The 12,374-nt window shown below is 33.5% G+C and overlaps 1 protein-coding gene across 1 annotated transcript in view; it reads left to right on the top strand.

Moving 5' to 3' along the window:
- Nucleotides 1-1,307, top strand: part of LOC114078010 — a 6,255-nt gene extending 4,948 nt beyond the window's left edge. The window contains exon 3 of the mRNA XM_027918506.1: nucleotides 1,265-1,307. Coding sequence (XP_027774307.1) covers nucleotides 1,265-1,299 — 35 coding nt within the window. The 3' untranslated portion in view covers nucleotides 1,300-1,307. The remainder of the gene's footprint in view (nucleotides 1-1,264) is intronic.
- The last annotated feature ends 11,067 nt before the right edge of the window (nucleotides 1,308-12,374 follow it).

Here is a 12,374-nt window from a genome sequence, read left to right as displayed (position 1 = left end):
TTAAGAAGGGGGCGTGACCAGTAGCTTAGGAAGTTTGTTTTAGTTATTGAATGTGCTAAGTATGAACGGAAACCATAATCGGATTATTAGTGGTGTCGTGTTAGTGTTTGGGATGTTTTGATTAAAGCAAACTGCGAGCAATTCTGTTTTGGCGTTATGCATATGTTAATGTGATTATGGGTATATACTCCAAAGGATGAATACGATAATGTAGATGTGTTGCGAATTATAAAACGAGTTATCGCTCGGTGTGTCGTTGCTTCGCTGCTATGGTTGCCGAGATGGAACTGTTTTGGGGAGGGGGCTGTTTAATATGATTCGTTGGGTTATATGTTATATTGGTATTGCTGTGAATAATTTGGGTTGTTGTCGGATTGGGACGAAGTAAGGAAAATAGGGGAAGTGCTGCCGAATTTTCGTTAGATTATTAGCTAGCTTACAAGAAAGTAAAGCACGATGTTTATCTAATTGCGGCACGATTGTTGCTTGTTATAGATTAATAGCTTGAGCAGTAAATATTGGACGTGCGGCTCGATTATACGGTATGTAACGCTGTCCCTTCTTTCTTTGTTTGGCATGACTTTTAAAAATAAGCGAATAACGGACAGATTTGATACTTACCTCTAGAGCGTCTAAGTGACGTATATTCTTGCTTCCACAATTATTCCTCTATATATCGGCTATGTCTAAGGCTATGATGATCTCTAATATCTATGGTAGTGCTTCTTAGAGTCATTGAGATTTTACGTTTCCATATCGTATTAAAGGTTCATAATCTTGATAAAACATTAATCTTTGTAATACTCCTTGCTGGTTAACGTTGATTGTTCTATTGAGTTATAAGAAATGATTTTAATTGCATATGGTTGTTCATAATATTCTGCTCGTACATAGAGTCATTTATCATTTCACCGAGTCCCGGGCCGGGTAATGTTCGTGCGGAGTTTCTTGCATATGTCACCGAGTTCCTCACTAGAGTGCCGGGTATGTATATTATATATATGATTGGTGATGAGGATGGTTATGATGATGATGATGACGGAGATGACGTGATGATTATTTTGCCGAGCCCCTTACTAGGGAAGCTGGGCACCTTATATGTTAAAGATATGCATGATTTTCACTTAAAAGGGTGCATGTGTAGCGATATTTTGTTTCGACTTGCCATATTGGTATCCTGTCATCTTTACCTTATGCTTTACATACTCAGTACATTGTCCGTACTGACCCCCTTTCCTCGGGGGGCTGCGATTCATGCCCGCAGGTGTAGACGCACAGTTCGGTGATCCTCCCGCCTAGGATATCTACTCTGCTGATTGGGAGAGCTCCACTGTTCCGGAGCCCAGTCGTTTTGGTACATAACTTTTTGTGTAGTCTTTTGCTCGTCTATGGGTATGGCGGGGCCCTGTCCCGTCGAGTTTCACTACTGTACTCTTAGAGGTCTGTGGACATTATGTGGGTTGTATATATATGTTTTGGATAATGGTCTGGACATGGTTTGTTTGGGATGTCCGCTTGTACAGGGGCAGCCTTGTAGGCTGCGTACATCATTGTGTATTGTGTAGTGGCAGCCTTGTCGGCTTACGTATGTTATTATGCTTTGGATAGTGGCGGCCTTGTCGGCTCGCATATGTTGTTACGGTTGAATGGTTATGACTCCTTATGAGACAGGTCCTCTTTATATATATATGACGTTGGGGTTGGCTTGATTTGATTAAATTCCATATTGTCTTAGTTTCAGTTGGTTATACTTAGCCGGTTTGTATGTGGGTGTCCAAAACGGGCACAAGTCACGGCCCATCGGATTGGGTCGTGACAACTTTAGCTCATGCATTTAAAAACAACTTCCTTTCCTTAGGTTGAGGTCTCAATACTTTAGCTTTAAAAAGCTCTCTTGGAACCAATGTTCTCTTTTCTTGTTCAAAACTCTTTTAGAAATCTTGTTTTCCTCTTTAAGTTAAATGTGAAAACACTTCTAAACTTTAGTGAGTACTTAGCTCCCTTATATTTCTTTAAATTAAAGACTTAAAATTTTGTTGTTCACGTTAACTTGAAACTTGAGCCATAAAAACAAAGTTAAAATCATTTAATAAAAACTCTTCAAAACATTTAATAGCTTTTCTTTGACTTACTTCTTAACATTAGACTTGACTTTTATCTTATGAAAACGATATAGTTCCAACTTTTGGTGCTAGTATATTTGTATGTATTGAACGGGACCGAGTAGAGATAGTTGTTTTAAACTGATTGACAAAAACACATTCTTTAAACTATTAAATGTACTTATATTTTTAATCCTGGTATCACTATTATGATCTATGTGTATTAACTATCATTTTGATTTATTTAAAGGTAAGATTTGAGATGCATCAATATGCTAGCTGGTAAGTTGGATAATAAAATTATATATTGGTGAAATAAGAAGTTAATTGATGAAATTCATGTCTCGTTACACAGATTGATTGATATTCCTTTTTGAGAAACTTATAATGTTTTCATCATGTCAAACATTCCAAGTGGGTTATGAATCTGACACATGAAATAAGTTAAACAGTTCTCTAAAAAATGTAATCATTAGGTTAAATTCATCAGGAATTTAATTTATTGATTAGTATCTGAAATCTTCAGTTGGAGAATTATATAAGTGTTTAATGGGGAATTGTGAAATATAAATATAGGAGTGCAATTACGAATTTCTAGTGGAATGATTTGTAATTTATTTTGGTAAGACTAATTCAAATTAATTAGTTGAAATTATTTCCATAATAGGAAGCCTTACTAATTAATTTTATGTTCCCTCGAGTGCTCATATTTAACTACAACTCGAAATCTAATTTCTAAAGAGAAAAGGGGAGTCGGGCACTAGTTTTTTTATAAAAAAAAAACAAGTTTGTAATTTTCTAGTCGCAGAAAAATAACGTGTGTTTTTCATTCACCTCTTTGCACTAGGAAGAAATTTCTATAATTAGGAATTCTTCTAACCCTAGATAGATTAATTAATTTTCAATTTGATACTTTCCCACCCAAGTATTGAGAGAGTTCAGATGTGAACTTGGGATCACTATAGAAGGTCATAACTATTGTCTATCTTGTAGATTCGCTTAAAAGTCTGTCTAATTTTAAAATTCACTTCAAGGTATCTGTTGACGCTTCAAGAGCTATCTATCGAATTAAATTTGAACAACATTATGTGTTCTATCATGATGATATATTTTAGCATAAACGGTATTGGTTATCTATTATTCATGTTATCAGTAAAGATCCTTATATGCTTTTGCTATGCATATATGTTTTCCAACAATTTGCATCAACAACCAGCTTGCATCTAAATAGATAAAATTATATTAAGTTATATGCACCTTGATTTTTGGCTTTTCATTATGTTTTCATTTGTTTTTTCGTTTTAACGTATAATAAGGATTTTGTCCTTTATTGGGGTGACAATCACTGTTTGCTTCAAGAGTTGGCGTTGATCTGTGTTTGATGACTGGAATTTATTCGCATTGTCCAATAAACACGGAAACCTTGAATAATTTGGTGTTGGTAACTTGGATTAATTATATAAATAAATTAAAGTGGCGACAATATATAATATTGAAGTTTTGATCAAAAAATAATTCACATTAAAAGTGTTGGTTGTGTTTTTGGAAAACGGCGGCACTTTCTAGTTTTAGAAACTTTTCTAATTTATTTTTTCCATTCTTTTAATTTCAAACCCATATGTATTGGTTGGAACCTTGTCTTGTTTGCATGACGGATATTGAGGAAAACAATTTTTTAATACCCCAAAAGTTTAAGACTTGTTCTAGAGCCTAACATAAGTGTCAAAAAAATTAGGCACTGGTTTAGGTTTTATTTTAATTATTGTAAGTTATATAGAAAGTTTAAAAATTAAAACGTCAAAGAACGTCCATGACGTCGGGAAACTAGTTCAATGAGGTGCTAGTGTACCTTAGCCTATTTGGCTAAGTTTTAGGAGTCGGAAAATAATGAAAATTGGTGGAAGGGTGTATAACACATATTAGAGTTAGTTCATAGTTGAAACGTCTGGACACGACTCCCTAAAGACTAATCAAGGGCCTTTGAGGAGGACCCTTCCACTTTGGCAAGAAGCTGCCAAAAGGCAGTGTACACAAACGAGTGCCATCAACGGTTCGTGGTCCAAACAATGGGGCGTCGATTGCTTTATCGATGGAAACTTAGAATTTTGGTAAAGGCAGGTTTTTTACAAGTCACTGATCCAAACGACCGACCAACAGGACAGTTGGTCCTTCTTCTGTCGATTGACACACGGGGCGTGGACGGGGAGTCTTCTGTGAGGGTCTGTTTTTGCTGCTCAATTTTAAGTGAATTAAATTAATTAATTATGTGGTTAGTTAATTAGTTATGTGTTAAGGGAGGTCTTGTTCATTTAATTAATAACCTATAGAAAGACCCTAACCTACTGAGACTAACCTAAGCTCTCATAATTCCCGAACCCAAAACTCTCTTTGTTCTCTCTTCTTTCTCTCGTAAATTGAAGAACTCCATAGAAGGTCAAATTCAAGGGGTTATAGGGCTGCAATCACCAAATATTTCTCCATAAATCTTCACCGAATAATAAGGTATGGGATTTCTTTCACCTTAGAGACTTCATTCCTCAAACGGTTCCATCAAATAGGTTTCAAAAATACGAAGTTCAAGTGGGTTTTCATCAATACGAAATTGATTTTATGAATTGGTTTTTTTATGATTTACTTTGGATATAATGAATATATTAACATGTATTCTAACTCAATTATTTTATCTCTTGATGGATTGGTCTAGTTTGTAGAAGATGACTTATTCCTATTAACGTTGGGTTGCAATCTTGACATGAATTGTGTAATATTGGTTAAATTAAATTGGCTATTGGTTGAATTACTAGTTAATGATGTGTTTGTATAAATTGTGAATAGATTGAGATGAATTATAGTGCTATCATTCTATTTCATGAGAAATTGATCTAAGTGATGAAGTAGATTATGGATTTGGTCTAACTCTCTTATGTTAAGCTATGAACTTGTGATGGATTGTGATGTAGTGATTCAATTTGCCTTTTTATCATGTTGGTTATTGTTGTTTGATGATATTACACCGTTATTAGGTTGAGTTACGGGTTACCTAGATGGTGGAGTATGAAGGAGACGTGGTAAGTCTTCTGATCTCTATTCTTTACTTCAATTATGGTTAAATGTGATTAAGTCATGATGTTGTATTGGAGTATATCTTGTATTAAGATTGATAGGATTGGTATGATGTTAAATAGAAAAGTCTTGACTATGGTTTGCGAGGTCTTGACTAAGATGTAAATGTTAAAAGGATGGTGATAAATTATCAATGTGCCTTAATATGAAGTGATTGTGTAAATGTGCTAACCTCATTTATAAGAATCGTAATGAACGGACTATACTCATGAAATTCTTATTGATCTATGATGATGATTATACAAGGAATAGACCCTATGACCTACATTAACAATGATGATTAATAAAGACATTAAAGACATTTCAAAAGGGACTCTAGCTTAGCACCGAGTGAACTAGAGTGAGGAGTGTCCCTTCCCACATGGGTAAGGTAGGATAAATAATTTACTCATGAGATTGGAGGCTATAATGCATGTAGCATTAAGAGGGTCCCAACTATATCTCCTAGTTCTTGAACTATGTTGCCCCCATAGGAATACTAGCTAGTGGATCCATGTATTTGCTATGTTCACATTTTTGTACTACCTTGGCAAGTAGTCCGCCCTTCGGTGTAGGGTTCCATGACACCGGATTCCACATTAGCTCATGTGGTCTATGTCGGTTAAGGCAAGTTGTTCCCAAAAGGTAAAATAAACTAAAGGAATGAACTCAAACTAGGATGACCTAAGGGGTTTAGCTTAGTCTAGATAGTGGTATGAGAATCTTACTTAAGCATCGCACTAGTTAGCCTTTAGGGAAGTCTTAGAGGATGTTCTTATATATGTAATGCTTATAATGGTACGTGATATGTATATGATGATCTTGCACATTGATGATACTATATGATGATTGGTCTCACTTATGAATATGTGTTGGTCTCCATGATTAAAGTATGATGATATTTACTCTTAATGATATGCTATGAGAAGTTGGATGTTGGTCATGATTCTTGTTGGGTTTACTAGATTGAGTAAGGTTATGAGACTTTGTTTGGTCATTGCACTAGTTGACTTCATGAGGGTTCATGGATAATTGTCTTGCTTTGGTTATGTTGTAATGTACTCTAAACCATGCTTGTTGCTATTATAACTTGATGATAGATTTGCCTTGACTAAATGTTCAATTATATGATATGCATGTTGGCTTGACTAGACTTAGTATTATTGGTCTTGTAATGTACATGCTTTGGACTTAATGAATATGTCTTATTGATTGGTATGATCTTCTTGAGTGCATGAGGTTTTCAAAGTAACTTGCATACTTTAATGAATTGTCCCTTTTAGCATGATTTCATGATGTGTGTGCATATGATCTCATACTTAGTACAAGTGGTGTACTAACCCCATTTTCTTGCTTTTCCCCCAACATTTTAGGTTCCAGTCGTTGAAGATATTTTGAGACGACTTTGAAGGAAGACTTGGAATTATCATTCATCCATGTTGGGTAGGTCCTCACTTTCCGAGGGAAATGTCAATATCAAGTTTAGGAAGTTGTTATAGATTTAAGACTCTAATGTTCTCTCCTTTTCATTTGAGTACTAAACATTGTATGACCTATATGTGGCCTTGTTACATTGATGTATGGGATAGGCCCAAATTATTATACTCTTGTTAGATGGTTATGAAATGAGACATCCATTTGAGACTATGTTATATTTCACATATAATAAAAGTAGAAGACAAAGTAATCTTCCTATACGAGGGGTCTATGCATACTCGATATGAATATTATTTGTATGTAGAGGTCTATGTAAAACTTGAGGTAGAAATAATGAATTTTTTTTATAATTTCCGCATTTTAACCTATGAATATAATGATTTAAGCCAAGAGGCTAGTCTTAGTCCTCAAAGAGTATGACGCCGCCGGTTACGTCTAAGGGGTGCTCCCCGGATGTTACAAATTTTTTTTCAATTAACAATTGAAATGAATTGTAATTTCACATTGGGAAATAATTTTTTTACGTAATAATTGTTTATTACATGAACATTTTTTTCTCAGTACATTATAATGCATGATTTATGATTGATAATAGTTACTATGAAAGTTCATTACTTATTTGGAATCAATGAAAATTCTTAAGACTTTATACATGTATGATAATATATTGTGTCAATATATGAATTAAGAATTATGATAAATAAATAGGATCTAACAAAGTGGTTTATTTATTTGATTCATTAGAATATCCCCAATGTATCATGTATGCATTGTCTGTCATAAATGTATGTTAGTAAAGGATTGTCTACTAGAAAGGAGATTTACCTTTAGATATTAGTAACATTTAAATTAATTCAGGAGAAGAGATACTAAAGATTTTCACCGACTAAAAGGGAGAAATATAATATCTTGAATTCTCAAGTGTGTTAATTGAAAGAACAATATGTTGTAAACACGTTAGTTGTGTGTCTTAGCCAAAAGATAGGACATAAGTATGTTTTGTACTCATGAGATTATTATTTAAAGATAAAGAAAATTTGAATTAGGCTATTTTTATCTTTAACTATGCCTAAAACGATTAATTTTTGCAAATTTGGCCATAGTTTAGGTCGTCATGAATTTTTTGATGTTTGATTGACTTGAAATTTGATGATTCAAAAAAAAATCATTTAGATGGGTTTAAGTAGTTTGTATGATTAAAATTAGATTTTTTATATGATAAGATCATTCTTTATGTTTATGTTAAATTTGGAACAAGATTGCACATGGTTATTTGACATGAATTGATATGTGACAAGAATGTAGGTCATATTGTTTTAATTTCTAAAGATGTTTAGATCACTTGAATTTAAATTTGGTTATAGATTTGAAATAAATATTTTTATATACTCCAATTAACATGAAATTTGGAAAATTCATTGATCCTACTTAGGAGTAAGTACTAATTTTGTTATGTGGTTGTATTTTTTTTTGAGGTCGCTGAAATGATTTTAAAGTTGTTCTCGAAATTAAAATGTGATTTTGTATGAATAATTTAACACCCTAAAAAGGAACTAGGTTAAACTAGATCATAAGATGTATGTCATGAGTTGGTAAGGTCTAAAAATGATATATTATAGCATTAGAGGTCAGTTTGTATAGTTTGGAAGTGAAACATCAAAGAATATCCATGATGTCCAAAAACTAGTCTAAGTTGAATTAGCGTGTAGTAGGGTTTTGTATTGGAGTTTTGTGGTATGGTATGCTGGTGGAATGGAGTACAAATGATTCCTACACATAGACTGACATATGTAGCATCAAAACGTCCGAGAACAACGCCCCAAGGACTAGCCAAAGGGACCTTGAGGAGGACCCAAACATGGGCCAAGGAAGCTGCCAAGGCAGCCAACATTTTGAAGTGGCTGCGCGTCGTGCCTGCAGCACTTAAAGGGAAAATTCTTCCTTGAGACGCGAGGTCAAAGTGAACCATTCGGTCTCAAATAAAATTCAAGAACCAAGATGTGGAGGTGATCCTGCGACGCGCAATGACTTTTCACATTTGGTCGTGTCGTTTTTTAAGTCAAACTAGAATTGGAAAAGAGGTCCTATAATTGCAAGGGTCTTTTAGGTATTTCTGGGACTAGTTATTGAAGGTTAATGAAAGAATGTTGAACGAAAGTCTAGGATCGGTAGACCTAAGATCGTACCCTTCTAAGTATGAATAATATATGACCTTGAACAAGTAAGGAAGGCCAATAACTTGGAACCTTCAATGTAGAAAAAAGGTTATGATATCCTTGAAATTGAACGCCGTAATAATATCCTTCTTGTGTGAATTATTGACTTAGAGATAGGTTGGCTGGAACGGCATGAAACCATCTCTAAGGAAGTCATTAAGCTATCCTTATAATGATTGAGTGTCAGCCCTAGTGGACCCATCCTTGGTAAAAGGTATTATTATTTGATAAGACTAAAATATGGTACCTTCTCATATGCCTTTATGTGAATGAACATACTCTATGAGAACAAGGGTAGCACCGAGTGAATATGCTTGTGGTTGTGACTCTACTTAAGATGAGACTAGAGTACAAAGAAACCCTTGATATTCCTAAGCCATGTGCCGACATGGGATGTTTCCTAGTTCTACCCTTGGCAAGTAGAACACCCTCCCTCGGAGTAGGATAGTCTCCGGATTCCATACCTAGATAGTATGATCTATCTCGTTTAATGTTGATTCTCAACATGTGGGATGCATTATAATGTTGGAGAAGTTCTACAATGTGCAGGTAGTGGAATGGACACTATATGTACATGCCACGAGTAGGCTCTAAAGATGCTAGGATGAGGGTTCCCTAGGTCGTCCAAAATCATTATATGAAGTCCTCTAAATGCTTAATTATGCCTTAATTGGCTTAATGAATAATGTACTTAAATTAATACATGTGAAGAATGGTTCTTATCTAGGGTAATTTTGAGAATTGCTTAGGTAGGCTTTAAGAGGTTGTATCGGTTGTCTCTTTATGTCTTACTTAGGTGAGTGTTAGAGGTACTTTAGGTAGGGAGTCTGATGAAGAAAATGGAATAATTTTACTTTAGGAAGTCTTGAGGACCACTTAGGTGTGTGTGAAGGGGCTGTTTGGGCGGCCGCTTCATCTCTCACTTAAGTGGGTCTTAGGATGACCTTGGGTAGGAGGTATATGTGTTCATATGGTTTCCAATTGATGATCATTTCATATTGTAGATTACTTGAATGTGTGTTATATGTGAAGAGATTCATGTGACTATTGTTCTTATACTTGTTTTATGAGGTTTTCATCAAAAGAGCTTAATATGAATGTTATTAAGTAAATGTTAGTTTTTGCATGGTTTTATTGCATGTAACCATACTTAGTGCATTCAATGTGCTAATTCCATATGTTGTTTTATCTCCAAAGATTTAGGTGGCAAATGAGGAGTCTCTTCGAATTGAAGCTTGGGAATAGCATTCTCTAAAGTAAAATAGGTATGTCATCATATTATTCGAGGACATAGTTATGTTTAGCTTTCCTTTTCAAAAGATACTGTAGTAGACTTTAGTATTTCCATTTTATTGGTGTATGGGTTGTGACCCTAAGATTTGTCATGTGTCTAAGATGGCTATGAATAAACTTAGTCTTCTATAAAAGAGATTTGAATTATTTTTCTATTGTGTGAAAAGTTTTATTACCGTACTACTTTTCATATATGTGCGATAAAGATGTCTAAGAGCTTATGCAAGACCTCTGAGAGGTCGAGTACTTTGTGTGGCGAGTTAATGATGCCCTAACTTGTAGGTTGTACTTTGGGTTGTGACAAATGACATCCTTTATATTGATTTTATTTATGTTTTATGTGGTTGCTACATGATTACACGTGATGAGTTAACATAAATTGATATATGATAAGGATGTAGATCTGTTAGATTTTTCTCAAATCATTTGAATTTGATCGTAGCTTTGGCGATAAATATTATTTTTGAACTCCAATTGATCTTAAATTCTGTAGGTTCATTAGAAACGATCAAATTTGAAATAATCATTGTTATGAAGTGATTTTTTTAATTTGAGGTTATTTAGATAATGAATTTAGATTTTTCTTTGTATTTTGAAAATTGCTTTGAATGAAAAATAACTCGAGTAAGATATAATGGTGATAGATATTATTCTCTACGGTCTTCATGACTTAATTTTAGTGAAGTATTAAGTGCATGTGTTGGGTTATATCTTCCTCCCTATAAGATGAAAAAATAATACAAGTCATTACTGTTTAATCTATACTTTTGATTATCTGTATTGACTCTCCCTAAACTGAGTAATATTTGATTGGATCAATGGATCTAGGATAAGGATATTCACTTGACTTGAATTAACATATAATCTCTATCTGAGTTAGCTTTTGTCTTAAATTTGTCGAAGTGAATGTATGACCCCGCATATGTATGTTGCATGAGTAGTCATTTCATCAAAATTTATTGTTTAAGATGCATGGACATCAATGAGGTGTGTTTTGAATTTTAATATTCAATGTACACATAAACATGCTTTTTCTTTTGGAATTTCAGAATTTCGTTCTTTATTCTTGATTTGTGTATCCATTTCACAAAATGATGATAAATGATGATAATTATTGAGCGGAAAAATATTAAATTCTATTTTGGCCAAACAATGTTTTCAAGAAAATTGATCATAGTTATGGAATTCAAAAAAAAAATCTGATTGATCTGAAATTTGGTAGATTCATAAGAACGATCTAGTCAGAAATGAACTTTTTTAGATTGTTATATGAGTTTTTGGTCATATTTGATTAAATAGTAGTGAAGTATTAGTTTTATGTGTTGGATTACACCTTCCTCCTCATCGGATGAAATTGATACTAGTCAATATGTACTTAATCGTCTAGTTTTTACAATTTATATTAGCTTTTCCAAACTGAGTAATATAAGATTGGATCAATGTAACTAGAGGATGTTCACTTGACTTAAACTAATAGTAGACTCTCCAAATAAATTACATATTTATAAATTTGTGGAGTGAATAATCGGTCATTGTACATGTGTATTACATGAGTAGTTTTCCGATTCCAACTATTGGCTATTCGGGATGCATAGATATAAACGTATAAATGAGCCCTGAATTATGCGTCATATTCTCAATAGAATTTATGCACCCACTTAGTACAATTTAAGATTTTTTTTTGCAGAGATAAGATTGTTTTCATCCCTACTCTATTCAAATAGGGTGAAACGTCCGGTGGCTCAAAAAATAAACAATTGATTCAATTTTAAAATGAATTTAAAGAATAAATGAATTTTAAAAGAGTCACCACCTGATTTTAAGAAAAATAGGAAACCATTAGTTCTAAATTAAAATAAAAGAAAATCTACGAAACCAATTGATTTTAGGTAAGGGGTTCAAATTATTTCAAATGGAAGGGATTAGACACCCTTAGAAATCCACAATTGTAGTTCCTGACTGAGTTCATTTTTTCAAACTGAGGAGGAAAATAAAATAATATACAAATATAATAAACATGCAATATACATAATAAAATAAAATAATAATATCGGCCTAATTCTTGCCTAACATCGATATATAAAAATAATGAATTCAAAATATAATTCGAACTCCTTTCGAATGGCTTCAAGGAAGCCAGTCTTGGATACTTGTAAACACTTAGTAAAAGTGTTAGTAATACATAGATATGAATAAAATTTAATACATGAAATAATAACTTTTA

This window comes from Solanum pennellii, chromosome 7 (genome assembly GCF_001406875.1).
Source record: "Solanum pennellii chromosome 7, SPENNV200".
NCBI classification, from domain to species: Eukaryota; Viridiplantae; Streptophyta; class Magnoliopsida; order Solanales; family Solanaceae; genus Solanum; species Solanum pennellii.
The sequence above is the reverse complement of the archived record's forward strand: the minus strand, read 5'-3'. Positions and strand labels throughout refer to the sequence as shown.